This window comes from Poecilia latipinna, unplaced genomic scaffold (genome assembly GCF_001443285.1).
Source record: "Poecilia latipinna isolate Pla-1442-1.1 unplaced genomic scaffold, P_latipinna-1.0 Scaffold250, whole genome shotgun sequence".
Lineage (NCBI taxonomy): Eukaryota > Metazoa > Chordata > Actinopteri > Cyprinodontiformes > Poeciliidae > Poecilia > Poecilia latipinna.
Window position 1 is genome coordinate 94934 of NW_015112866.1, and position 24185 is coordinate 119118.

The 24185-nt window shown below is 37.5% G+C and overlaps 3 protein-coding genes across 5 annotated transcripts; 1 reads left to right on the forward strand and 2 right to left on the reverse strand.

Annotated features, from left to right (window-relative positions):
• Window positions 1–4536: 4536 nt before the first annotated feature.
• Window positions 4537–8410, reverse strand: copz1 (COPI coat complex subunit zeta 1). The gene is made up of 9 exons (XM_015032773.1): window positions 8303–8410; window positions 7826–7894; window positions 6686–6767; window positions 6467–6558; window positions 5949–6004; window positions 5784–5861; window positions 5614–5665; window positions 5484–5522; window positions 4537–4838 (listed from the first exon to the last, which is right to left on the reverse strand). The coding sequence occupies exons 1-9, from the start codon at window positions 8318–8320 to the stop codon at window positions 4791–4793; spliced, it is 534 nt and encodes a 177-aa protein (XP_014888259.1). The 5' UTR covers window positions 8321–8410; the 3' UTR covers window positions 4537–4790.
• Window positions 8411–14869: 6459 nt separating this feature from the next.
• nfe2 (nuclear factor, erythroid 2) lies at window positions 14870–20311 on the forward strand. Of its 2 annotated transcripts, XM_015032775.1 has the most exons (4): window positions 14870–15131; window positions 16666–16744; window positions 16857–16994; window positions 18928–20311. In XM_015032775.1, the coding sequence occupies exons 2-4, from the start codon at window positions 16697–16699 to the stop codon at window positions 20185–20187; spliced, it is 1446 nt and encodes a 481-aa protein (XP_014888261.1). In that variant the 5' UTR covers window positions 14870–15131; window positions 16666–16696; the 3' UTR covers window positions 20188–20311. The 2 variants fall into 2 exon arrangements, with proteins under 2 accessions (XP_014888261.1, XP_014888260.1); XM_015032774.1 differs by lacking the exon at window positions 14870–15131 and having other exon boundaries at window positions 16293–16744.
• A 97-nt stretch (window positions 20312–20408) lies between these two features.
• On the reverse strand, window positions 20409–23820 carry hnrnpa1b (heterogeneous nuclear ribonucleoprotein A1b). Of its 2 annotated transcripts, XR_001425024.1 has the most exons (11): window positions 23712–23820; window positions 23117–23233; window positions 22899–23045; window positions 22596–22806; window positions 22370–22516; window positions 22228–22275; window positions 22016–22153; window positions 21798–21935; window positions 21643–21709; window positions 20503–20561; window positions 20409–20422 (listed from the first exon to the last, which is right to left on the reverse strand). XR_001425024.1 is itself a non-coding variant. In XM_015032777.1 (10 exons), exons 1-9 carry the CDS (start codon window positions 23721–23723, stop codon window positions 21651–21653), a joined length of 1017 nt encoding a protein of 338 aa, XP_014888263.1. In that variant the 5' UTR covers window positions 23724–23820; the 3' UTR covers window positions 20625–21478; window positions 21643–21650. The 2 variants fall into 2 exon arrangements, 1 of the variants encoding a protein (XP_014888263.1); XM_015032777.1 differs by lacking the exons at window positions 20409–20422; window positions 20503–20561 and adding an exon at window positions 20625–21478.
• Between the last annotated feature and the right edge of the window lie 365 nt (window positions 23821–24185).

The following is a 24185-nucleotide window of genomic DNA, read 5'->3' on the forward strand; positions in this document are numbered from 1 at the left end:
TTTCTTCAGCAAACAATTCCCTTGGTGGTATGATTTCATTATCCAATAAGAGTTGAGCATTTTCATGAGCTTAAATCTTACAGGTATACTGAGAAATAAATGGTTCTGTGAAATCAGACCTGTGATGGCAGGGTGGGGATGGGGGTTGCACTGTTTCTTTTCAAAAACGAAAATCCCATTCTTTTTTTTTTTTTTTTACCAACTTATAACGACATCCAATAAACCACACACATGTGGTGACACTTTTATTTTACAATGACACGAAAAAATTAAACATTATCATCAGAATTTACAGTCATCTTATGTCATTACTATGAAAAGTTTTTTCTCCTTTTTCTAGAGACATAAATAGTGAGTTGAGTTATGGCAAAGGCAGGCAAGAGTGCAATGGTGGAGGTGTTGTTTTTGGCTGGGTTTCCTTGGAGTGGCCATGATTCTTTTTTCTATGGGAATCCATAAACAGAGCCAGAGAGGGCAACTGGGGCCATAAACCATGTCAGGCTGCCACAATGCTGCCTGCCGTGAAGGCGAGGGGACGGGGGGGAGTAGGCTTGGGCACATATCTCCTCTACTCTACATGCACGCATTCACAACTGCAAGCACTTTAAGTAGCTTTTAATGGCCTATTTCTAAATGTTTATCCATGCAAGATCCTCTTGGTTATTGTTGGTTGTTTTTGTGGTGTCATGGGTATGTGGACAGATATTCCCTTCTGCTTCCAGGAAATTATATAGACTCTTCTACTGTTTAGTAAAACTTGGATAAGCTGCTTAGAGTTCTCTGACAGAAACCAGGATGCTGTGCCATAAAAACAATGCTCTGTATGTTTTTTTTCGCTTGTCCCTGCATCATAGTAGCTGTGCTGGTGAGATTTTTTTTTACACAGATAAGGAGAATGAGAACTTATTATGTAAACTGGGGCTTCTTTGTGTTTTACATAATTATAATTATATTTTTATAATGAGATATAAAGTTGAGCAAACGCAGATCAAATATGGGATTTTTCAAGGCAAGATTCACCTGCCTGTTTTATTCCACATCTGCATTCTCCACTTAGTTCACATAATAGAGTAACATCTGAAACATTTCTTATGTTTGTTCTGATAACACAATTTTATATTTCTATGTCACCACATGTATAGTAACTGAGCTGGAGTGTCCATAATTTTCCTCTGACTTTATGCCATAAAAAAGAAAAGTCTTGTCTTATTCCAAGATATGTTGGAGATCCCAACTCTACTACATTCAATAAGCCTTAAAACCACAAAGAATGCAAGAAATCTGGCTGTTATTGTAACCTCAGATCAAAATTTCAATAACACAATTTATTATATTAGGAATACAATAAATTATATTCCTACACTTGCTTGGATCTTAAATCATTAGTTGAATAAATAGTGTCCTGTTAAAACAGGAAACAGAAAAACTGGTGAATATATTTCTTAGTTGGTTAGGTTATTGTATTGACGTCTTTATAAAAGTCAAACAGACAGCTGCAGCCCCTCCAAAAATGCTGCTAGCAGAGTTCTGATCAGTGACAGAAAAATGGCCTATATTAAAGCCAACCCTAAATCACTATACTGCTGGCTCACTGTTTGCTAAAAGGATAGATTTTAATATCGTGTTTGAACCATTAAAATACTGAATGGCCTTGGTCGTAAATACATTTTAGAACTGATTGTCAGATTACATTCTCTGTTCTTTAATTCCTGTAAAAGGGAGGGGTGAGGGTAAGTTTAGTTTATATGCTGCTTAACTCTGGAACAAACGCTCAAAGAAAGAGAGATATACAGAAACTGATGGGTTCATTAAATCAGGACTGAACAAATGTTTGTTTACTGCCACTAAATTGTTCCTATCCTGCATATTTGTTTCATAGCTGCAGCGTAGTGTTTTCTTTTCCGTTGGCTAAAACTGCAATTATTTTTTTGTGTTGTTCTTAATATAAATTTGTTTATCCCAGATCCTTTTTCTGTAAAGAACTTTGAATTATCTTGTGTATTGATAATCCTATACAAATAAACATGCCTTGTCCCGCCTTACTGAATCTGAAGAGGCCTCTGTCTGAAGACTGTTGCTCTGTGACAATCTAATGACAGGCATATTTCAGAGTAACGTGATCTGGATGATACCATCAGTTGTCTGCAAGCACTGTTAATACACCTCATTTTCTCTGCCGCTCCTCTTTAAATCTCTGGCCGGTTACAAAGACGTTGAAATTGGTGATGCGATTGTTCCTCATCATAATGGAAGAGATGGTTTTAACTTCCTCCTTCTCTCTGCTCTTTTGTCCTGCTCTGCATCCATCAACTGCTCTGGAATTTGGGTTGCAGCTCGAGTATTATTTGAGCTTATGGGATGCTATTTCAGCTGCTCCCACTTGTAAAAACAATGCCTTATTGCCACAGTAATGCATCATAGCAACTGCCTGAGAGTTAAAAAAGGAAAAGAAAAAGAGTGAAAATCCTTCCATCTGCACAACATCCAAAACCAAAGGTATTAATTATCCAAACATCCAACAAAAAGAGTAAATCAGGACATAACAGAGCTGCTGCAACGTGCTGCCACCATGAACAACACTATAGGAGCAATAAAACTTTTATATATATAAATAAATAAAACGTGCATTTATTTTAAGGCTTTGCGCTCATCTTTACCAGGGGTGATATTGTGCACGGTGCTGTAAGTACGTTTCCATGCATGCATAGTTTACCTATTTGTGTCCGTTTACCTGGACATACTATTGGATGGGTGCTGGGGCCCATTGACTCTGGCATAAAGACTCTGTGAGCTTGCAGATGATGAGAATTTATTGACTAATTTACAAAGTCCCACCGCCCCCTCCCCACAAACACACACTCGCACAAGAGAAAGGACCGAGTCCTTCACTGTATGCATCGATCAATTACGAGACTCTAACGCACACGTCTCTGACAATTTTACTGCATGTTATGTACAGTATGTCAGGCCATGACGCTTCTAACTGCTGTACTCATTCCTGTATAATTAAAATAAATTACCTGGCTGCTTTTTATGATGGTGCAACTGTAATTACAGGATGACAGCAAGTCACTGAGATGCCGATTGTGCTGCAGGCCCATCTCAATGAAAAGTGAGAGCTTGGAGAAGCATCCCGGGTGGGATTGTGTTTTAACCCGCTCTCTTCCATGCTGTGCTCTTCCTGGGATTTCATCTAATTACATTTACTGCTGCCTACCCGAGCAGGCCTCGTCCTTTTTAACCTTCAAACCCCCCTCCTGCCCCCACGTCTTGCACTAAAGCCGCACACTGAGACATAAGCTGTTCTCATTATACCAGCAAACTGGCGTGATAACAGTAAACTGGTGTATTAATGGGGACCATTTATAATAATTACCATCCTCTTTCTTACTACTTTTGTCCACTGAACACTTAGCAAGTAGCATCATCCTAGCACTTTATTTAGGGCATGTGTCAGGATAAAATGGAGCGAAGCCAAAATAATATGATTAATGGGTCAGGGTAATGTTTTCTATTTTCAGTTCAATTCAGCTCAGTTTATTTATATATCGCCAATTCACGACAAATCTCTCGAGGCATTTTACAAAAACATAATTTCTCCAATAAATGCCATTACACAGGTAATTGTGAAAAGCCTTTAAACTCAAATGGAAAACATTTTGTTAGCATTTTAAAACCCTCTGTGTATTTTTAAGGATGTCTAAGGATGTCATTATAAACCAATTTATGTGCTTTAGGAGAATAGACATGAGATTGCACATGAAGTGTTCATTCGAAATCAATTTGTTTTTGTAAAAATCTTACTAATTTTAAGTCTCGTTTCTTTTCTTATCTGGAATTAACTGGCAGAAAGGTAATTTCAAATAATCTACTGTGCATCAGACATCAGATGGATGTCACGTCTGTTATTTCTTGCATTTCTTTCAGCTCACTCCCCCCCTTCATAATTATTTAGTGAAGGGAGCAAGTGTGTGACAGCTGGGTGTACATGGCATCCAAGATGCACATCAGTAGATAAACATGCATAAGGTATTTATCTCCCTTATACAACTTTTCATTTTACAAGATTCAACATCAAGTTTTGATTCTAGTGGCAGGAATAAAATTCCTCCCCCAGAAATATGTTCTTGTCGTTATGTAATTCCTTCCTATTACCGGTAGATGGCACACTTTCACTTTAATAAAAATTCCTTTCCTATTTCTTAAAGTAAAGCTATGCAAACAAGAACAAAGAGTAACTGATGAGGATGATTTTAAAAAACATTAAATCCATGTAAAGCTATAAAGCTTTATGTTTTCCTCAGTGCACACAAAAGTAACAAATGTTAAACAATTTAGGAAATAAAACATAATGAATGCAATAGTGGTTCCAAATATTTAACATGTAAATTTAACACAACTTTATTGTTTTTACAATGATCTGTGAACGACAGCATGCTGTTCAAAGGATTATATGTCAGGATAGAGTGATACATGGAATGGTTTCAGAGGTTTTGATGTCTATCAGTGTATCACATTTGGAAGAAAAAAAATGTAAAAGTAATCAACAAAACAGGCCAGTCATTACTGGAATGTACACATTTTAGCCTCTTTGATAATAAAAACAGAGCAAAAAGACAACAGAAAAATTATGAAAAAAGGAAACTTCAGAAAGAAGAAGTCCGAAAGTGTGACTTGATCAGCCGTTTGCACTGCTACAGCTTCGACTCAAATGTAGGCTAGGTGAGGAGATCAGTGCCATGTGGTCTGTGCCGAGCAGCAGCTCACTGGTTACGCTGGCGTGAAGACAACTATCGGAGAAGTGACCACTTGATCTGTTCTTTTGCAGACTGAAGCACCTGCGAAAGAGAAATACTTTTAATTACACAAAACAAGTTTTAACCGTCTACAGTAAAATTTTAGTCAAACCACAATGGCAACAAACATTCAAGTGAATTAAAAAAAAAAAAGAAAAAATAGAAAAACAAAATTAATGTACCCTAGCGTAATGATAAAAAATGAAGTAATACCACAAAAAAATGACTAAGTGATATAATTGAAAAGGAATTATGAAGACCTAATTAATCATCTTAATTGATTGAATGAAAGCCAAATCATAACCATAAAGCATCGAGACTGGACACAGCTATTAATCATTGCAATAGGAGGAATGGCGTTGGCCGGTCTCAGATCTCCTAAATGACAACATTAATCAAGAAGAGCTCACACCCACAGACAGACAGAGCTGCATAGAAACTAAAAGACAGGAACTACCGCTGGCTACCTTCTACCACTGAATAATTAGTTATCATGCACACCATTGCGCATATAAGGCAACAAAAAAACACCAGCCTGAAGGCAAGTGACAAAGCGGGAGAAGAGGACATGACGCAAAACATCAGCCTTTATACTAGATTGTAGAACAGTGACTTTTAAAGATCTATAATCTAACGAATCTTTCAAACTTAGGAAAGAGTGAAAAAAAGTGAGGATATATTGTATACCTGGGTGACTGTCTGCTCTGTCAAAGGTACATCATCGCCCTACAAGAAAAATAGTACATACACAGTTCACAAAAGGACGACCAAACTCTGTGGAATATTTCTGGAAGGAAAGGTGGTGAGCAGAGCTTACTCTGAGAGCCACACGGTGCACAACTTGCTGTGGGTCACTCTCTAAGATCACCCTGTGGGAGACACAAAATGTTCAATAAATTATTAAGTACGCAAAGATACCAGCTGATAGTGAAAAAAAAAAAAAAATCTTGCCGTTGAAGGTTTCATGCTGTAAAATTTTGTACATACCCTCCATCCACGATTTCATCCACAGCCAAGAAGAGTCCCTCCATATTCTCCAACAAAGCTCTCCTCTCGACATTTTTTCTGCAGAAAAAAAAAAAGTATAAATACAAACCACAGTTTTCCTAGACACTACTTTAAATGGTCAATTGATATTGTGCTAAAAAATACCTCAACATCTGACTGAGGGAATCAAATAGGCAATTTAGAACAGCCATAAGCATCAGCTGTAAAGAGAAGAAACGAGAAGATATTAAAACTCACACTTTGTTTTATTTTGAAATTAAAATAATATTTCAATGTGTGTCTAAGTAATGGAGACTTGAAGTTTAAAAGCACAAATGTTATATTTTCTTAAATAAATGACACAGTCAAGGCAAAATTAATAAAACCACTTCTCAACTCGCTAAGCATGTTAAATTGTGTAACGCGTGGTTCTCCGTAACATATCTGTATTACGTAAATTGTTGTAACACCATGATGACATTTAAGGTAACCTAGAATTATTTTAGCTTTGTCATTGGACATTAATAACCATTAAATGTTACCATGAAACCAAATAACATTTTGAATAAAAAAAAATAAATAAAATAAAATAAATAAAACTTGATTATTTTGTGTGAAATTTAGTGATATTTCAGATGGATGTTTTACATCCCAAATAGTACACTACACAATCTTCAGTTTACCTCATTTTCATGTGAGCTTCCAATCACATAAAAGAACAGGTCAATATTGCTCTTGTACACAACAGTCAGGCCCTCCAGTAATGCTATCTCACCTTAAAGGATAGAACAACAACAAAAAGAAAAAGAAATATAAACAAACACCATAATAATCACAATGCTCTTAAGATGTGAAATGAGGTAATAATAAATGAGTCTTTATATACAGAAAACATTGCTTACTGTCTGTCCGGTGAGTCTTGTTAAATATGTTCTTCTCAAAAGCTTTCTGCTCCTTCACTGTCGGATATGTGTCGTCATAATACTGTAAACAGATCAGCATGGTGTATTTATCTGAATCTAAATGCAACCATAAGCAGGCTGGTCATATTTTAAACCAAGGGCATAGACCCAGATATCTTCACGAACATTACAAGTAAGCAGCTACTGTTGCTGTTTTGACGTCGCTTGACATGTGATTTTATTTCCCCCCCAACTTTGAACAAAAATCTAAAAATCAAACCCATGTAGAAATTTTCTCACGTATATGTTAAAGGATTCAGTCAACAAGTTTCTTTATAATGACAGTCAATTACAAAAAAAAAATTCAATACAATAATATTTATAATTATTAACTGTGTGGGTTTTCAGCTCAATGACATTTAGGGTGAATATTTTTTTGGTTACAGAAAAATAGCATAGCAAATGCTGTTTTACTTTACTTTTCATATTCCACAAACCATTGTCAAAAAAGTACCTAATTACAGCCATCACAATTTGGGAGGTTTATTGTGCACTGTTTGCAGCTTGTAGATTGTTTAGTTCTGTTTCAAGTCTTGTTTAATCGCATCTGTTCTTTAGAACACACAGACAGCTTTGCTCTTGTAATAAAAAAAGCTTCTACTGTGTGTAAAAAAAAAAAAAAAAAAAAAAAAAGCTGTGTTAAAATATACACAAAAATGATATAACAACAGCTAATTATACGCAAATTATCAACTAAAACATAGCAGGTCTTGGTCCTGAATAGACAAAGTTGCTTAATTTTAAATATTTGATTTTGGATTCAGTAAAATTATTTTTGAACTGCACAAATCTGTAGTTTGGCTGTTAAATTTACTGCAGGCATGCAACAGACCTAAAATTGTATTGAATCGAACCCGCTTCCCTTAAAATGACTTGCATTCTTGTAAAGCTTGTAAGTGGCTGATGTACTGTTAGTGATTTTCTTTTTATATATGAAGATAAAAACAAAAAGGTACGTCACCATTATTATATATTAACTTATTTTAGATACTGTTAATTATGACATGCTAGGAGAAGTTCAGAGGCATAAAATCTCGGTAATATTATATAATCACATTACATAGTAAACAAAATTATTACCTTGGCATAAAGCCTGTCTCCATCGTTGTCCAGGATCAGTACAGCTTTGACTGTGTGCAGGGAAGGTTCCTGTGGAGACGCCAACAACAACCCATTATTTTAAGCGATCATTTAAGGAATTAGAAATATGTCTGTCACATTTCAGGACACTACAGCGAAAACTATATCCGGAGAGGAACGAGAGTGTAAATTAAATGAATGCCGCAAAGCTAATCTTAAATTGTTCATAAAATATTTGAAAACTTTTTAAAATGCTAGACAGGTCGTAAAAATGACGCTGGACTTCCACATCAGCAACAAACGAAGCTAACAACTGGTTAGCCAAGACTTAGCTCCCTGTCAATCTAGCTCCTTGACGAGCATAATACCGATATTTTACCATGTTTATAACTGCAGTTCTTTGTTTATAATTGCTAAAACTAGTTATTTATCGTAAAACAGTATAACATGACGAAAAAATATAAGCGGTAACAATACCAGTATTGGAGAATCCATCTTCTTTCTCGTTAGCAAACTAGCTACCCGGCTAGCACCAGCCTACTACCTCCAAAATGAGGCTCTTCCCTATTGGCCCACGCAGCATCTTACGTTATGCGTACGTATAGGGCAAAGATCACTTCACATGCGAGTGAGAGCCGCTAAAGACTACTAAAGCTTTGTGTTTGATTGGAAAGTTATGATGAAACATTAATGATTACTTTAATATTCTAATAAATTAATATTTCTTTAAATACATAGCCCCACTTCATTTTGATTCTGTAAGTGTTACAACAAGTTCAATTGATTTTTTCCGATTGGAAAGTCGAAAATTCACCGTCAGACTACGAATAAAATGCGCCATTAATAACACAAACAAAAATCCAGCTTTACATGTAGTTCTATTCAGTTTATTCTAACTCAAATTTATATTACAAGTTATCCTTCAATGTTGTAATTTTTTTTTTAAACAAACAGGTTCTTACCGAGCTCCAAATCTGAGTTTAAGACAAATTAATTTCAGTAAAAAAGAAAATATATATTATGAGATGAGAAGTCCAATACTTTAAAGTAATTAATATACTGTTACTGTTCAATACAGTGCAGTCCTATAACGTCATTCAAAACAATACAATACAATACAATACAATCACAAGCTACGCAATTTCGGACTAACATTATGATTTTCTGCCATGGCTCCCCATTTAACTGTCAAAACATTCCTGACCTATTAATTTACTACTTGAAACTGTGCTATGTGGTATCTGGCAGCAAAACATTAGCAGAAGTTCCTATAAGTTTCTTAAACATAAAAATGAAGCCTTCATGAATTGGACTGTTTGACCAGAACATCCACAGATGCTCTATTTGTAATGGAAACTGATGGATTTTGAGGCCAAGTCAACTCCTAAAACTTGCTCTTGTGCTTGTCAAACCATTCCTGAACCACTTTTTCTGGAAAAGGATGGAACCGATAATGTCTTCTTGAAAGATATTGCTATGCCACAATGCTTAGAATGTCAGAGAGTAACATCTACATGAATCACAGGAGTCAATATTTCTTAGCAAGAACATTGCCCCCCCCCAAAAAAAAAAATCACACTGCCTCCATCAGCTTACATTTTTCTCAGTGTTCACTCTGGTTCTGTCACTTATGATTGCATCTAATGCAACAGTGAGATCTAACAGCCCACATCTGGAGTATCTTATTATTTAGAGACAATACCCTAACTAGTATTACTGAGCATGTCCATTTCTTTCTGACCACGGTGTATGTGTCTTCTGATGATTGCTTCCAACAGGATAATGCACTATGTTACAAACCTCAAATCTTCTCAAGATGGTTTTTTGAATGTTATTTCATTGTGCGCCAATGATTTGCACAATCATCAGATATTAAACTATGGATGAGGTGAAAGGTAACACTTCACACCACTGTTGCTGCGACGAAGGTTTTTGATGTCTTGCTAAGCATATGAAAGCAAATAATTGAGGCAGTTCTGAAGGCAAAGTGAAATTCAACACATTGCTAAGGTAAACTTGAAAAACCTAATGAGTGTAGACAAAAATCCAACACCTGAGTTAATGAAAACATATTTGGTAGCTTTCATCAATGCAGTTTTTGTGTTATAATGACTTCCAAATCTGGGGCAATATTCCTCAAATTGATTATTGCAGTGCAAATAATTATCAAATTGATTAGCAAAATATTTGTTCAAATACTTATTTTATATGAGTGGCATATCATAGACAGATCAAATTGTTTTACACAGGTTTACCAAGAGATGTATTTTATATTCTCAAACCTCATTTCAACTACAGCGAACACTCAGCTCTGTGTCACACAACAAAGTTATTTGTAAAGCATCGTAGCAACCCGAAATCACTCAATTTGCTGGGCTTTTTTCAGTTTTCTCCTGCTCATCAGCATCTTTTTTTTCTGGATCCTCCCACATTTAACCAACTCCAATTATCTTACTTCCCACTTCTGGGAAACGTTTGGAAAAGGCTGGCTGATGGGGATTTCCCTCTGTCTTAGTCCATAAATGACATCATTGTTTGGCCTTACAGTTCGCTCCTTTTGGACGAGTGTTTTGAATATTACTGGAAACAAAACGGTGTATCTAAATTAATCATCTAGAGAAGTAAGTGCAATGAAGAGATATAAACTTATTTGACACTTACTTATAACAGCGTTGTGGTAAAGAACCATGAAGTGTCGCAATACGGCACTATGTTTACACAATTTAGCCGCTAAGATTTCAAAATTGCCCTGAGTGGAGAGGAAACAGCGTGCTGCCTTTAACTTGCTCAGGGTTAAAAGAACTTTGGGTGTCATGCCCTCTCTTTTATCAAAAATATATTGGAGTTTCTAGGTGATTGTTCACAATACCACAGTGATAACGATGACAGGTAGAGTGGGCGATGAGTAAAAACCTGAACAATGAATCAACATAATGAAACATGCAAACACCAGATAATGACTGTTAACTTTGCAGAGAGGTGAATATTAATTATTATTAAGGCTTACAACAAAAATCATTCAAAGGGATTTGTTACGATATATTATTTTTCTACATAAGCCATTAGTTTTTATTTTTTTGGAAAATATGCACCTACACAGCACATTTGGAGGAAAAAAAAAGAGTTGTTGCAGGTCATTTTATTCTTGTCAAATGTTAGAGGTGTTTTTCACAAGTATTAAACAATTCAAATTAATTACATAAGTAGAAGTGAAGTGGTGATAAAGTGCGGACTGTTTCCCTCTCCACTGCCTATGCCAGCGACCACAGCAGTTAGCAGTTCCCTTCCTCAGAACCAAGCGCTCCTTTTATCAGCATTAAGCAGAGCTTCCGCCAGCCAACATCCTCCTTTCCCTGCCTTCCCTCTCTGTCTGCATTACCAACCAGCTTTTGCATGCTTCACGCTCATGCATTTATGCACTTAAAAGTATCAATGCAGCCTCAAAGGATGAACTAGGTTTTGTTTTTGTCGTGAAAGTCTGTTTAACGTACAACCGTCGCTTTAACGTGATTAGTGCATGAAAGAGAAATTTACACAGAAAGGCCAACTGAAAGCTATCAGAAAATAATCCAGAAATGCAATGCCGCTGTTGCAAAACTTTATCATAATCTGGACATCTCGAGATAAGCGCAGGTTTTATTGAGACATTCAGAAGAATGATGCTGCATGTTCAGGTTCCTCATTTTCTCACCTTCAGGCCACAGTAACGTTCCGAACGTCATGAGAGGTTCAGTGATGAAGGACGGAGGAATTAATCTCACTGAAATTAATTCATGTTCTCTTACACGTCTTCATAAGGTCTGTAGTCAAAGATTGTTACATATTTCAGTTTAAAAAGCACTCAACCGGACATGTGTGTAATCAGAGGTCAGTCCTCGCAGCAGCTATTTGTCTCCACAGCCAAGGAGGCTTCCTACAAAACAAATAAACAACCATAAACGATGGGATGAAACATCCATCTCTTCGTCCATCTGTCCCTTTTCTATTTCCACTTTTAAAAAAAAATCCCATTACCAACTTTAATCATCACATACATAAAAGATAATGAAGATTCTCTTAAACCCTCAAATGAAAATTTAAGAAATTTTCTATACACATTTATTTTTACCAAGCCACATGCAAACTGGTAGAATTAAATATTAAAATATATGTTACATATGACTCAATTTAATAGAAATTAATAATAATAGAAAAGTTAACAACATGGGAAGACAAAAAAAAATAGTCAAATTTCAGTTGTAATGTATTTTAAAAGTGCATTTTAACAGTGTTTGGAAAAATGCTGACAAAGACAAAAAAAAAAAAAACTATTCGATTTAGTTCAGTTCAACCTAAAATGCAAAACCTGAATTCATGTTGTGCCATTTGCATCAATAGCTTAAGATTTAAGGTTGTAGCTAAAGCTACATAGAAAAACGTAACATAAAATAAAAAAAAAAAAAAAAAAAAAAAAAAAAAAAAAAATTATACACACAAAATATTCGGGGGTTCAGGGAGGTTCAACAGATCAATATTAAATTTCAGTCCATTGTTTTCTTCATGCGACCACATTTACTGAACAGTGCTGTTTCAGTTGCATAATTTTGCTTTTCTCTCTTCCTGTATTCTTTGCATCGAACATATCTGTCTATAGTCAAATAGATCACACAAAAACACAATTCGCACAGAACTGGTGCAGTTCACTTCGGTTTACGATTTATATTCTTTTACTGCACAGCCGTAAATATCGTTCCTGTTTATGCTGCTTCTATGACCATTGTTTTAGAGTGTTTAACGCATTCTGTTTTGCCTCTCTCATAGCTGCTGAGACACAGTGACACACTGAGGCACAAATAAAAGATTCTAATCTATTCTAGGATTATCTTCTTAATTTTGTTTTTATAACATGGTAATATTTAGCATTTCAAAATTAAGTGAAAACAATTTTCTTTAATCTTCAAACTAAAATCTGGCTTTTATTTGTTGAAGATGATTTACCATCTCTGCTTTTTATTCCCTTCCTTCCGAGAAGCTTACTCTGAAAACATTCCCATTTTGATACCACAACCCTCTGTATGAACCCATTTTGCTGCATACTGAGTTGTTTTTTTCCATTTGTGTCTGATAAAGTTTTCCTAGACTCTCCAAAGTGCAACAGGCTACACGTTCATTGTTTTCGGTAAAATATAAAGCCATGAAAGTGTACTATGATGTGTGGACTAGACAAAAACGCAAGCTGCTATTTTTAGCCTTTGGCTTCAGGGACATTAGGAGAAATAAATCCCGAGTTTACTCAACTGTGGTCAGCTACCAACTACTCTTCCTGCTGTGTTTTCGAAGGTGAAGTAGTCTGTGAAGCCGTGAGAAGCTCGAGAAGTAAACTGTGAAGGGGCCTGTGAGCTCCAGGCAGACTGTAAGGCAAAGATGTCAAAGACTAATTGGAGCAAACAAACACAAACTGGGAATGTGGGCGTTGACCTGGGAACTCTGTCCAGATTTCTAACCGCTGCGGTTGCTGTAATAACAGGGCATGCTGTGGCATTGGTTGAGTCAGGGGCTGGGTGCTAGGAACTTGAGTTGGGAAGTCCCTTCCTGGATTCCTGGTAGATGTTCACCTTTCTTGACTTTGTCAGCCACCTACTTTTCCTCCCCCAACTGAAAACAATGTCAGTAAAAGGTTTGTGCTTTCAGTGGGATGTCATGATCTCGTGACATTAAATACATCATGCTTTACTGAGAGTGTTAACTTTTTATTTCCGAGCTACTCAGCATTTATCCAAACATATCCTTCATGTACTTATTCTCCAGGTTTTTCTTTTCATGAATAATTCAAACGCCTGTTTGTGGAAATAAGTGGGATTTCCAAACCCACAAAAAATAAAGTTGTTAAAAATTAAATGCATGTGATGTACATTTTTTCCCCTTGTGCATTTATGCTAAGTGGCCTGCATCAGTAGTGAATCTTCACTTTGTTTTTCATCTGAAAAATAGGAACTATTTTTTTCTTTAACACATCTTAGATTGTTGATAGTAACAGAGTTTTTTTTTCTTTTAACAATGTATTTATTTTTGTTTTTTAGCGGAAGTAAAAGAGCATATAGCTTTTGTTAATGTTATTATGAGAGCGCATTGTTTAATTTAGCACAAGATCTCAGAGTATGTTATGGAGAAAAGTGAATAAATTATGATTTTTTTTTACAATGATAAAGTGTTTTAATACAATCATTCATCCGTTTTACATAAAAAAACTTGATGTGATCTGTCATAAACATAGAGTAGTCAGAGTTACCATGAGGCAAGGTGTTTCTGTTATCAAAGACAAAAAAAATATGTAAAAATAACTTAGCATGAACTTTTTTGTCAGTAATTTGTGCGTGAGGTTCAGCGCAACGTGACAGTAACACAGAACATAAAAAAGCCTTTGTGAGTTCAGTCCTCACAATGTTTTAGATCTGGGCAATGAGGGGGATTTTTTTTGTGTGGGATTTCAATGGTCACTTGCTATGTAAGACACGCTTCCCTTCATTCTTCCCCCTGCTCCTGTATCTCCCTTGGCGGTTGCTCTGCCAGATAGGAACAATGCAGGCTTTCTTACCTGTCGGAGGGGTGTGCATTCCAGCTCCGCTAAACTGAGTCTCAATCCTGCCTCCAAGCCTCCAGTAGGGCCCTCACTGCAATGCTGCCTCTGACTCCAGGTGCTCCAAATCACACTCCTCATACCTTTTCACTTTTGGGAGAACATTGTTCTCGTGCAGTTTTTGACCGGACAGAGACATCAATGCAGCTTGTTTTTATTCTGTTTTACATCTTTGATCTAACCAGGTTAGGTGTATGCTTCATAATTAAGAGTAAAAAAAAAAAAAGGCTCTATTTATTTTATTTATTTTTTTTTAGATTTGTAAACATCTTCCTGCTTCACTGTGGACTGACAGAATAATTGCCGTGGTGTGTGCCACACTGTTGGTTTGTGGTTTCTTGTGAGGGCAAAAGGGAAATTTGAAGGTTGGGGCGCAAGTTTGCTATTAAGGATACAAGAGCGCAAAGAAAAGAGAGAGAGAGAAAAAAAAAAGGGGGCTGGTGTGGGTGCTTTACAGGAAGATTGCGTTTGTCTGCATCGAGCCATCCCTTTTATGCTGGTGGCTGAATGTGCAGCCTAACAGAGAAGTTCACAGTAAGAGAAGAGATAGAGCAAAGAGGCCTCAAGTGTCACACCTCTTGCCATCGTCAAAAAGGCTTTGAGTAATTTTCTTGTGCTCACCTCCAGGACTGACATATGTGTCCTTGCTGTTCCTCATCACCTGCTGAAGATGATAAAGATGTTGCTCAGGTACGTTCATTTATGTTTTCCTTCTGCTTTTAGAGAATTTTTTTTATTTTGAAGTTCTCCAGAAATGTAATTTAAAAATGTTTACATATTACATTTCTGTGTGTGTGTGTGTGTGTGTGTATACATTAAAAATAAAATATTGTGATTAGGCTGGAGAATCTGTTGTATTGAACTTATTGCATAACTTTGATATAACTATGTACTCCTCACACCAAATGCAGGAGCACAAAACTTCAATTCAACTGTTTAAATAAATAAAACTTGCTAAATAAAATGTCCTTGTTTTAACTAGGTACACTTTGATCCCACAACCAAAGAGAACAGGAAACTTGTAACAAATACAGCAACCTTTACTGTACAACATATTTGATACAATGTCATACTTCACGTTATTACACATTGTGGAATAACTTACACACGAATGCTTCAAATAAATTATGATGCATATTAAAAAGTGCGTATATGCTTACCTGAGTGTCTACATTCATGTTAACAAAAATACAATGTGATAAGAAAATAAAATTAGAATGAATGAAATTTGACTTTTTATGTTTAAGAAATCTCCACTTATACTTTTTTTTCAATTTTTTTCAATCTGTACAGTTATTACAACAAAGCACATAAAATAGTCTGTTTCATAATGAAACTACTAATGGTATAAATAAATAAATAAATAAAGGTTGACTGAATAAAAATGGACAGAATGAAAATATTAAATGATTTATAATTTGTAATTGTAGATGCAAATTTAGATATACCTTATCTCAATAAATTATTCAATCACAATAACAAGTGCCTTTGTTCTTTATGTTTGTTCTTTACTGTAATGCCAAATATGAACAGAAACTGTTTAATATTGCATAGAAATTCAAAAATATGCATTTTTGAAAATATTTTAGAAAACAATTTTTCAGTGGTATGGTATAGTATGGTAATACAACTCTTTTGATCTCTTTTTGATATATATATTTTTTTATGACACAGCAATGTCTTCAAAATGATGTTCAAGTCATAGCGGTCCTCCTTACAGGCTTGGGCTGCTGTTAAATAAGTAATTTATTTATTTTTTGGTCACATCTTTTAGACAAGGAATCCCCCAAACAGTAAAGTAGATGTGGCCAGCTGTTCCCGACGAACTTGGAAAGACAATTTACAGATGATCTCCTTCCATGGCGTCCAGCTAAACTTTAATAATGAGAAAAGTTTGGAATAATCAAGAGCAAAATTTCCCAACCGGCCTTCTGTCCTTACTCTGTCTTTCAGAGCACGCTGTTTTTCCGCAGATTGTGTTATCAGGGCTTGGCATTGCTGCACACTGGAACAGCTGATAGGAGGAGTCAGCTCAACTGAAAATTAACCTTTTATAAGCTTCAAAAGAACCTACACAACACCCAAACAGCCTCTTATTTACAACTGACAGGCTACCAGATGTGTAATTTCTTTGAGACGTGCGTGGAGCAGCGTGTTGTCACCTAGCAGTTTGTGGCGAGAGGACAGCAGGTCATTGTAACAAACAGTTATGTGTCTCCACCAGGTGGACTTTTTCCAGTGAAAGCCTCTTCTAAATGTGCTCAACGGCCAACTATGTTCTCCCATTGAGGAGAACCTGTGAGGTAGGTCCTGAGATGAGATGAAAAACAGGCAACTCGGTGTATGCCGTAGCCGAAAAAAGTTCCAAGAATGTGTTTTGTTTATTATCACAAATGTTGTCTTTCGCTACATAAGGTGGTGGCTACTCCAGGCAGGCTGTGCGGGGGGCTGCCCATGCCTGCTAATTTTAATGGAGTCAGGCCTCATGGACCGCCACAGGACATGGAGATGGACATGGCTTGGCAGGAGTTGATGGCCATCACTGAGCTCCAGGTAAAGAAAACCTCCAAAAATAATTTGTGCTCTTTAGGAGTCTTTTAATAACAGACAAACAGGACAATTTTTCTACCCTCCAATAACATGTGATATAAAAATTTACTTTTTTTTTTTTTTGCTGTACTGTTTTATTTTTTACTTTTGCGACAACAGGGCACAACAAAGTGTTAAATACATGTAAGTGAAATGGTTATGTTTTCCTTATCGACAAATAAAAATTCACATCAGTACCTATATTACAGATCCGTGAGCAAATGTGCCGCCTTCGAAAGATTAAAGAAGTATTTAGTAGTTGAAGCAGAACAAAATGAGCGTGCAGAAGAAAGCGTTATTCCACATGTACAAAGTCAAATTCAATTAAAAAAAAAAAAAACTAGTCATTCTTGTGCCTTAAATTGCTTACATTTTTTATACCTTCCTTAGCATTGACATATCCATTATCAATTAAAGGTATGCACTTTTTATATGCTTGTTTTAACTAATATGATATACATTTGCTCAACAAATTAATAAATTATGACTTAACTTTGTCAACAACTATAACAAAATATAATTTTTTTTTTGAGAAAATCAGTCAGGCTTTATATTGTGTTTTAAAAAAAAAATCAACGCAAAATACAGTTGCATACGCAAAATCAAAAGGGAAGTGTAGCTTGCAGAAATGCTATTTGCAAAGCATCACAGTAACCAGCGCATTAAATCCTGCAGCGTGCATTTTAAATGCGACAACTGCTACAGTTTTTCCCCCCAAAATGAGCTGCCTAAAACACTGTTAAAGCCACAAAGAATTATATTAAATGCAAATATTTTTAGCGCTTGCTAAAACCATAATAAGAAGTAATATTTAATGAAGTTAGGTGATGTGCGTGAGAAAGTGCACTGGTGCCTGCCTTCATGTGGTAGAAAGGCGAGGTGTAATCTGGATTATGTCACCAGTTCATCAAAGAGACAAACAGCCATAAATGCAGACGCATGTTAATACTTACTGGCATTTTAGAGGACAGGCTAACTTTTGATGCATATTCCTGGGGCATGGAGAGGCCAGAGAACCCACACATGCATGTGGATAGCATACAAAATTTATCTAGGATGGACTCGGGTCGTGATTCAAACAGAGGACCTTTTTCCTGCAAGGCAACAATTCAATTATTGAAAATGACATTGAGTTATGATTAAAGTTATAAATGCCATGCCTGTTATCAAATGTTTAAAACACTTTATAAATCTGATCCCTAATTAAAAACATGTGATTTATAAAGCTTGGTGCATTTGTATGAATAAAATCCTATGTGATTAAAATAATAACAATAATAATAATAATAATAATATAGATCAGGATATTTTCAAAAGTAGTTATAAATGCTTCACAAAGTTTACGATAAAGGTCTCCAATTACAAGAAATGAAAACTTTTAGATGAAACGGTTAGTCATCGGAGAGGAAAGCAAACCAAAAAGAGCCGAGTCACTTGAAAGAAGCTACATAGTTTAGAGGTGTGATCCTGCAGCTTTCTTCAAAAAAGAAAAAAAAAAAAGAAAAAATACAAAATCCAACTCGTATTTAAAATTTCGAGAGGGATGCAACTTTTAGGTATTTGCTTGGGTGATATTTATCTTGTTTAACAAAATGTGTTGTAATCTGAAATCACAACATAATTTAAAGGGCCAATATGCTACTAAGTAATTCCAGAAAATATTCAATTTCTGTATCAATTTTCAAAAATCCTATTTTAACATTTTTCTATAGAGCTTCATATGGTAAAATAATCTATACAGGTGAAAATTTGACATATTTCCAAAATGAAACCATTATATCATCTTGCTGATGAGCTACAATAAAACATTATCTTATAGAACAGGCAGGATTGTATAGCCGAGGCTGAAAACTGCGTAGTTCTGCTTGCCTTTAATAACTCTGCTCTTTTATTACAGGAATTCGAAGTCCAAAGTGGAAACTCCTATGAAGCTGCACATTATCAACCCATGCAGCCTATGGCCCCCGCTGGAGAGTTTGGGATGACTCAATCCCATTCAGAACCTCCTGCTGCTGCTGCTGCCTGCGAGCTGAGCACTGCTGACACTTACGAGGGATGCTACTCTGAAGAAGTTCCTGCTTGCCATCGTCTCAACAACAACACAGATGCGGTGTATGGAAATGCAGATTCACAGCTGCCTCACAGAATGCTTCCCATCACCTCCCACGCTCAGCCGTCTCTTATAAACATGGCAGGTACCGCTCAGTGTCATATAAGGCCGAACGCCAGCATCTCTCAGGGTTTAAGTCGACACATGCTGTGGACTACGCTGGGGCAAAACGCCCATGTTCGCTCTGGGGATGATCTGGAATCAGATTCGGGTCTCTCACTGGGATCCAGCCCAGTCACTTCTTCTCCAGATAATCCTGCCGGGGGCGGACCAGGTTACCAAAATGTTGATATGGGAACACAATATAGTGATTGTGAACCAGAAAGCATGACCGAGCATGGAAGAAGAGGCCACATACATTATCCAATGGACTATCAGAGTCAAACTCTCCCATATCTACACTCAGGTGGACACACACCTTACTTTTCACCTCAACCCAGTTACCCTCACTCACAAACTTGTTCTATGAATCCTCGACCTCTGAAGCAGCCCGTTACCGCTGACCTGTACGGCAATGCAACAGTGACCAGCAGAGGGAGCTCATACAGCATGCACACAAAGTCACAAGGCAGCAGCTCCACTCCTGCTCCTCTGAGCAGAGATGAGCGCAAGGCTGTGGCTCTGAAGATTCCCTTCCCCTTGGATAAGATCATCAATCTCCCTGTGGATGACTTCAATGAGCTCCTGACACAGTACACTTTGACAGACACTCAACTCGCACTGGTCAGAGACATTAGGCGCAGAGGAAAGAACAAGGTGGCGGCCCAGAACTGCAGGAAGAGGAAGCTGGAGAGCATTGTTCACCTGGAGAGAGAGCTGAACCACCTGCAGGCCCAAAGAGAACATCTGGCACAGGAGCGGCTGGAGTTCCAACGTAGCTTGACTTTCATCAAGTGCCGACTCACAGACCTCTACAGGGAAGTTTTCTCTCATTTACGAGACGAAGATGGCCAGCCTTACTCCACAGATGAATATTCTTTACAACAAACTCCTGATGGAAGTATTTATTTGGTACCTCATTCAATGGATAAGAGAGACCAGTGTTAGTCCAGCAAGTGGACTAAACAACTTGCTTGTGATTTTTGCAACAGTTTGAGTAAAAACTTGCCAAATGTAACGGTAAACATTTTCTGCCCCTTAAAAATGATTGAAACCAAACCATTTAAAATGTATAAAAGTTTATTTAAAAACGGGATGTAAAAAAAGAGAAGAAAAAAAAAATCTGCACTCCACTCTTCAATGAAGTTAAAACACTTCTGCATTGCACAACTGTCCAGTTAACCTGTTGGGGGAAACAAAACAGTGTTTTGTCATTTTGTTATAATAAAAAAAGCAATTGTTAATACAAGCCTTCCTTTGTACCTGTGAGTCATTGTCATGGAAATGAAGTCACATTTCAGCATTTCAGGGACCAAAGATTTCTGAAAAAAGTAGAAAAATGACAAGTTTAAAAAAAGCAATGCTTCAATTTTCTTTTTTTTTTTAATAAATGCATGCAACAGATTTGACCTCCATTCACAATTACAGAGGTCAATTTTACCATCAACACTGAAGCAAATACGAACTTAAGTTTACGCCATTGCTGGCTGTATAACTGACTACCAGCTACGAGTCAAAGGTTAGATTTACTAGCAGTAGTTGAGAAGTCTGGTCTTACCTACGGTCAGCATTTAAGCCCTTTGGTAGCTGCTGTCAGCTAGCCTCAGGACTATGTTCTCACTCTCCCCTGCTTCAATGATCCTGGCGATGGCTTTGCTACTTCTCTCCCTCAGCTTGCTCCCATGGCTAGCCTCAGACTTTGCATGTAAGCTAGCATCCTCCAGATGATCTTTGTTGAAATCAGGGCAGAGTTTGTACCAAGTGATGGCCTCTTTATGATGATAGCATCTGTCCACAACTCCTCAACCACAATGGTAGATACAGCGATCTTCTCCCTTCCCAAATGCCTCACATTCAGAATTGTCCTCATCCCCACTCTGCATCTAATAATGCACCCTCCCTTACCCGAACCGCTAAAGAATCTAACAAGACTTAAAAAAACTGAAAGGTGTTTTATTTCAGATTGATTTGATGCAGTTACAAATAAAAGCCAGACTTAAAGATAAACATAAAACCCTCATTGGAATGTTTTATAAACACATTTTGATGAAAGAAAAAAACAGAAGACACAAAAGTTTAATTGAAGGCCCTCCATGATTTATCTACTGTACATCTCTTCTTGTAGCAGCTGTAACCTGCCACAACTGTTTGGCTGAGCAGATTTAGGAGGTAAACCTGCAGCTGCCCTGTCACTTCGCTTGCTCTCCTCTCCTTGCTCTCCTCTCCTAAGTACTCAGTCCTGTTGAACAATACGGAACAACATTGTTAACTATGCACTGACTTTGTACGACCTGACGTCCAGAGTGTATTTGCTTTACGTTATCTCTACTCAAATATTTCCTGCAATGACAAACTCTGGTTTTCTGACAAAATACAAACTGAAATGCATGGACAGAGGCTTACCACTTATTCTAGAATCGTCCTGGGCGGCCATAGCCACCGGGATTGTTAGAGCCACCTCCGTAGCCACCTGAAGAAAAAAAGTTAAGGTAATCAGAAGCTCGGTAGTACCTGTGCTAAACTCGTTCCAGCTGCATCCTGGATCTCTGGAGGCTTACCAAAGCTCCTGCCGCCACCACCACCGCCGCCGCCGCCAAAGTTGTTCTTCATTGGGCCAAAGTTAGAGGCCTGGGGGTCGTAATGGCCCATGTTGTTGTAGTTACTCCCACCGCCGCCACCACCTCCTCCACAGTTACCTGAGATTGAAAATCCATGTCAAAGAAGCTAAAGCCTAAATAAGTGTAAAAAGGTCAATTCAAAAGTCATGACTATTTACCATAACCGTTGCTGTCATAACTGTTTCCACCGTAGCCTCCGCCGCCACCTCCACCACCACCCTGGTTATAGCCCTGGTTATAACCCCTGTTGCCGCCGTTGTTATAGCCGCCAGGACCACCAGGACCGCCTCCGTAACCTACGACACAACAGTTTTACTAGCCAGTGATCTAAAAAACACCCAGTATCCATTTAAAAAAATAAAATACTTACCACCATCATTCCAGTTATTTGGACCATCTCCGTATCTGCCCCTACCTCCTAGAATAAAAGCAAAACCACGCTGATTCAACATTTAAGGTTGTATGTTGTAATTACCGTCACAGCAACACAACTGCTTGCTTACAAGCCCTACCCTGGTTGAAGCCTCTGTCATAATCGTATGGCCTCCCCCCGCTGTTGCGTCCTCCTCTCATTCCCATTCCAACACTCTGCATTTCCTGCTTGGTGAGGGCTTTCCTCACTTCGCAGTTGTGTGAGTTGATAGTGTGATATTTTTGAACTACACAGAAGACGAAAAGAATTCAGTACAACAACATAAAACTGCAAAAAATAAATACATGAAGAAGACATGTACTTACTGACAATCCTATCCACTGAATCATGGTCATCAAATGTGACAAAAGCGAAACCCCTCTTCTTTCCAGTGTTGCGGTCGGTCATGATATCAATGACCTCGATTTTGCCGAACTGCTGGAAGTAATCCCTAAGGTGCGACTCCTCTGTGTCTTCTTTGATGCCTCCCACAAAGATTTTCTTCACCGTTACATGAGCACCTGGACGGTTTGAGTCCTTAAGAGAAAAAATAATAAAAAAAAAAAATCATTTTCATAGTCATTTATAGACCACAATAAGTTTTGAAATGCATTTTGTGCAACACACACCTCTCTAGAAACTGCACGCTTAGGCTCCACGACCCTTCCATCCACTTTGTGGGGACGGGCAGCCATGGCAGCATCAACTTCCTGTACTGACGAATATGTAACAAAGCCAAAACCCCTGGACCTCTTGCTGTTGGGGTCTCTCATGACCTAAAGGTAGAAGTTATTATTCACTAAAACGCAACTTTCTCTAAATAAGGGAAACATAAAGAGACACTTACCACACAGTCTGTAAGGGAGCCCCATTGTTCAAAATGAGCCCGCAGGCTCTCATCTGTCGTCTCAAAGCTCAGGCCTCCAATGAACAGCTTGCGGAGCTGCTCTGGCTCACGTGGGACCTTAAGCAGAAAAAGCGATAGCCGATCATGCAAAATGTTATTAATCGTGATTAATCGGTATAAACAACGCTTGTGTCCTTCAGCTCACTCCCAACCCCCACTCTTCACTGAGCAGCTAAAATCGGAGGGGGAATCTGCCGCCATTAAAGCATGCCGACCAGTGAATTACATTAAATGCTAATTGAACGCAGTCATTACACGTAAACCCTATCGGTGTGTTGTTTCATTACTTCTTAAACAAATTTGATAGTTACGTTAATTATGAACATAAATTTAAGTACCGTAAGAAGCTGGACTGACGAACAAAAGAGCACGAGGCCCAGATGCTATAAAATGGCGGCTCTACTATGGAGGAAAACGGTAGCAGACGCTATGTTTGCAACCCAAACCCAGCCATCGAATTGAAACTTAAGACTCATCTAAAGGCTAAAAAAATAATTCCTGAGTTATAACGGGTGGAAGAATGCATTAAACTCACGTCTTTTGACATCTTGGAGGTTTATCCTTGAAGACTCCTCGTAAAACAACCGCAGAGCAGAAATCTGCGTCAGGCGAGATCCGACTCCTCCTGGATAGTACAATAAATAGGGAAAGTTACGCCTCTTTTACTCTGCCATTGGGTAGTAGTTCCCGCTGTGGCGTCTTAGAGTCTTACATCGGTCTTTGATTGGCCTAAACGCTGTCAATCACTATGAACAGCTAATCACGAGACAGGATACGTGTTTTATTCATATTTAAGGAAAAAAAATACATTGACCATTAAAATAGTCAGTAGACTCAAAGCAATTACAATTACAGATTTTATTCCGAGATTGATTTAGCGTACTTAGTTTTTATGCACTATAAACAGTTGGAAGATGTAAATGGCCACATAGGTCAAAAGAGTTAAGAAGACCCTTGTTTATTCCAATAAACACAAAGGACATCCAGAATACGTGGACACTGTCCAATG

What these genes read in the sequence shown, in the direction of transcription:
- hnrnpa1b (XM_015032777.1), bottom strand. An exon ending in AGCGTGCAGTTTCTAGAGAG is followed by an intron (nt 22,807 to 22,898) that starts GTGTGTGTTGCA and finishes TTTTCTCTTAAG; the next exon opens with GACTCAAACCGTCCAGGTGC. An exon ending in TGACAGAGGCTTCAACCAGG is followed by an intron (nt 22,276 to 22,369) that starts GTAGGGCTTGTA and finishes CTTTTATTCTAG; the next exon opens with GAGGTAGGGGCAGATACGGA.
- nfe2 (XM_015032775.1), top strand. Translation starts at nt 16,697, where the DNA reads ATGTGCTCAACGGCCAACTATGTTCTCCCATTGAGGAGAACCTGTGAG. An exon ending in CATTGAGGAGAACCTGTGAG is followed by an intron (nt 16,745 to 16,856) that starts GTAGGTCCTGAG and finishes TCGCTACATAAG; the next exon opens with GTGGTGGCTACTCCAGGCAG. An exon ending in TGGCCATCACTGAGCTCCAG is followed by an intron (nt 16,995 to 18,927) that starts GTAAAGAAAACC and finishes CTTTTATTACAG; the next exon opens with GAATTCGAAGTCCAAAGTGG.
- copz1 (XM_015032773.1), bottom strand. An exon ending in GAGACAGGCTTTATGCCAAG is followed by an intron (nt 6,768 to 7,825) that starts GTAATAATTTTG and finishes ATCTGTTTACAG; the next exon opens with TATTATGACGACACATATCC. An exon ending in TCCCTCAGTCAGATGTTGAG is followed by an intron (nt 5,862 to 5,948) that starts GTATTTTTTAGC and finishes TTTTTTCTGCAG; the next exon opens with AAAAAATGTCGAGAGGAGAG.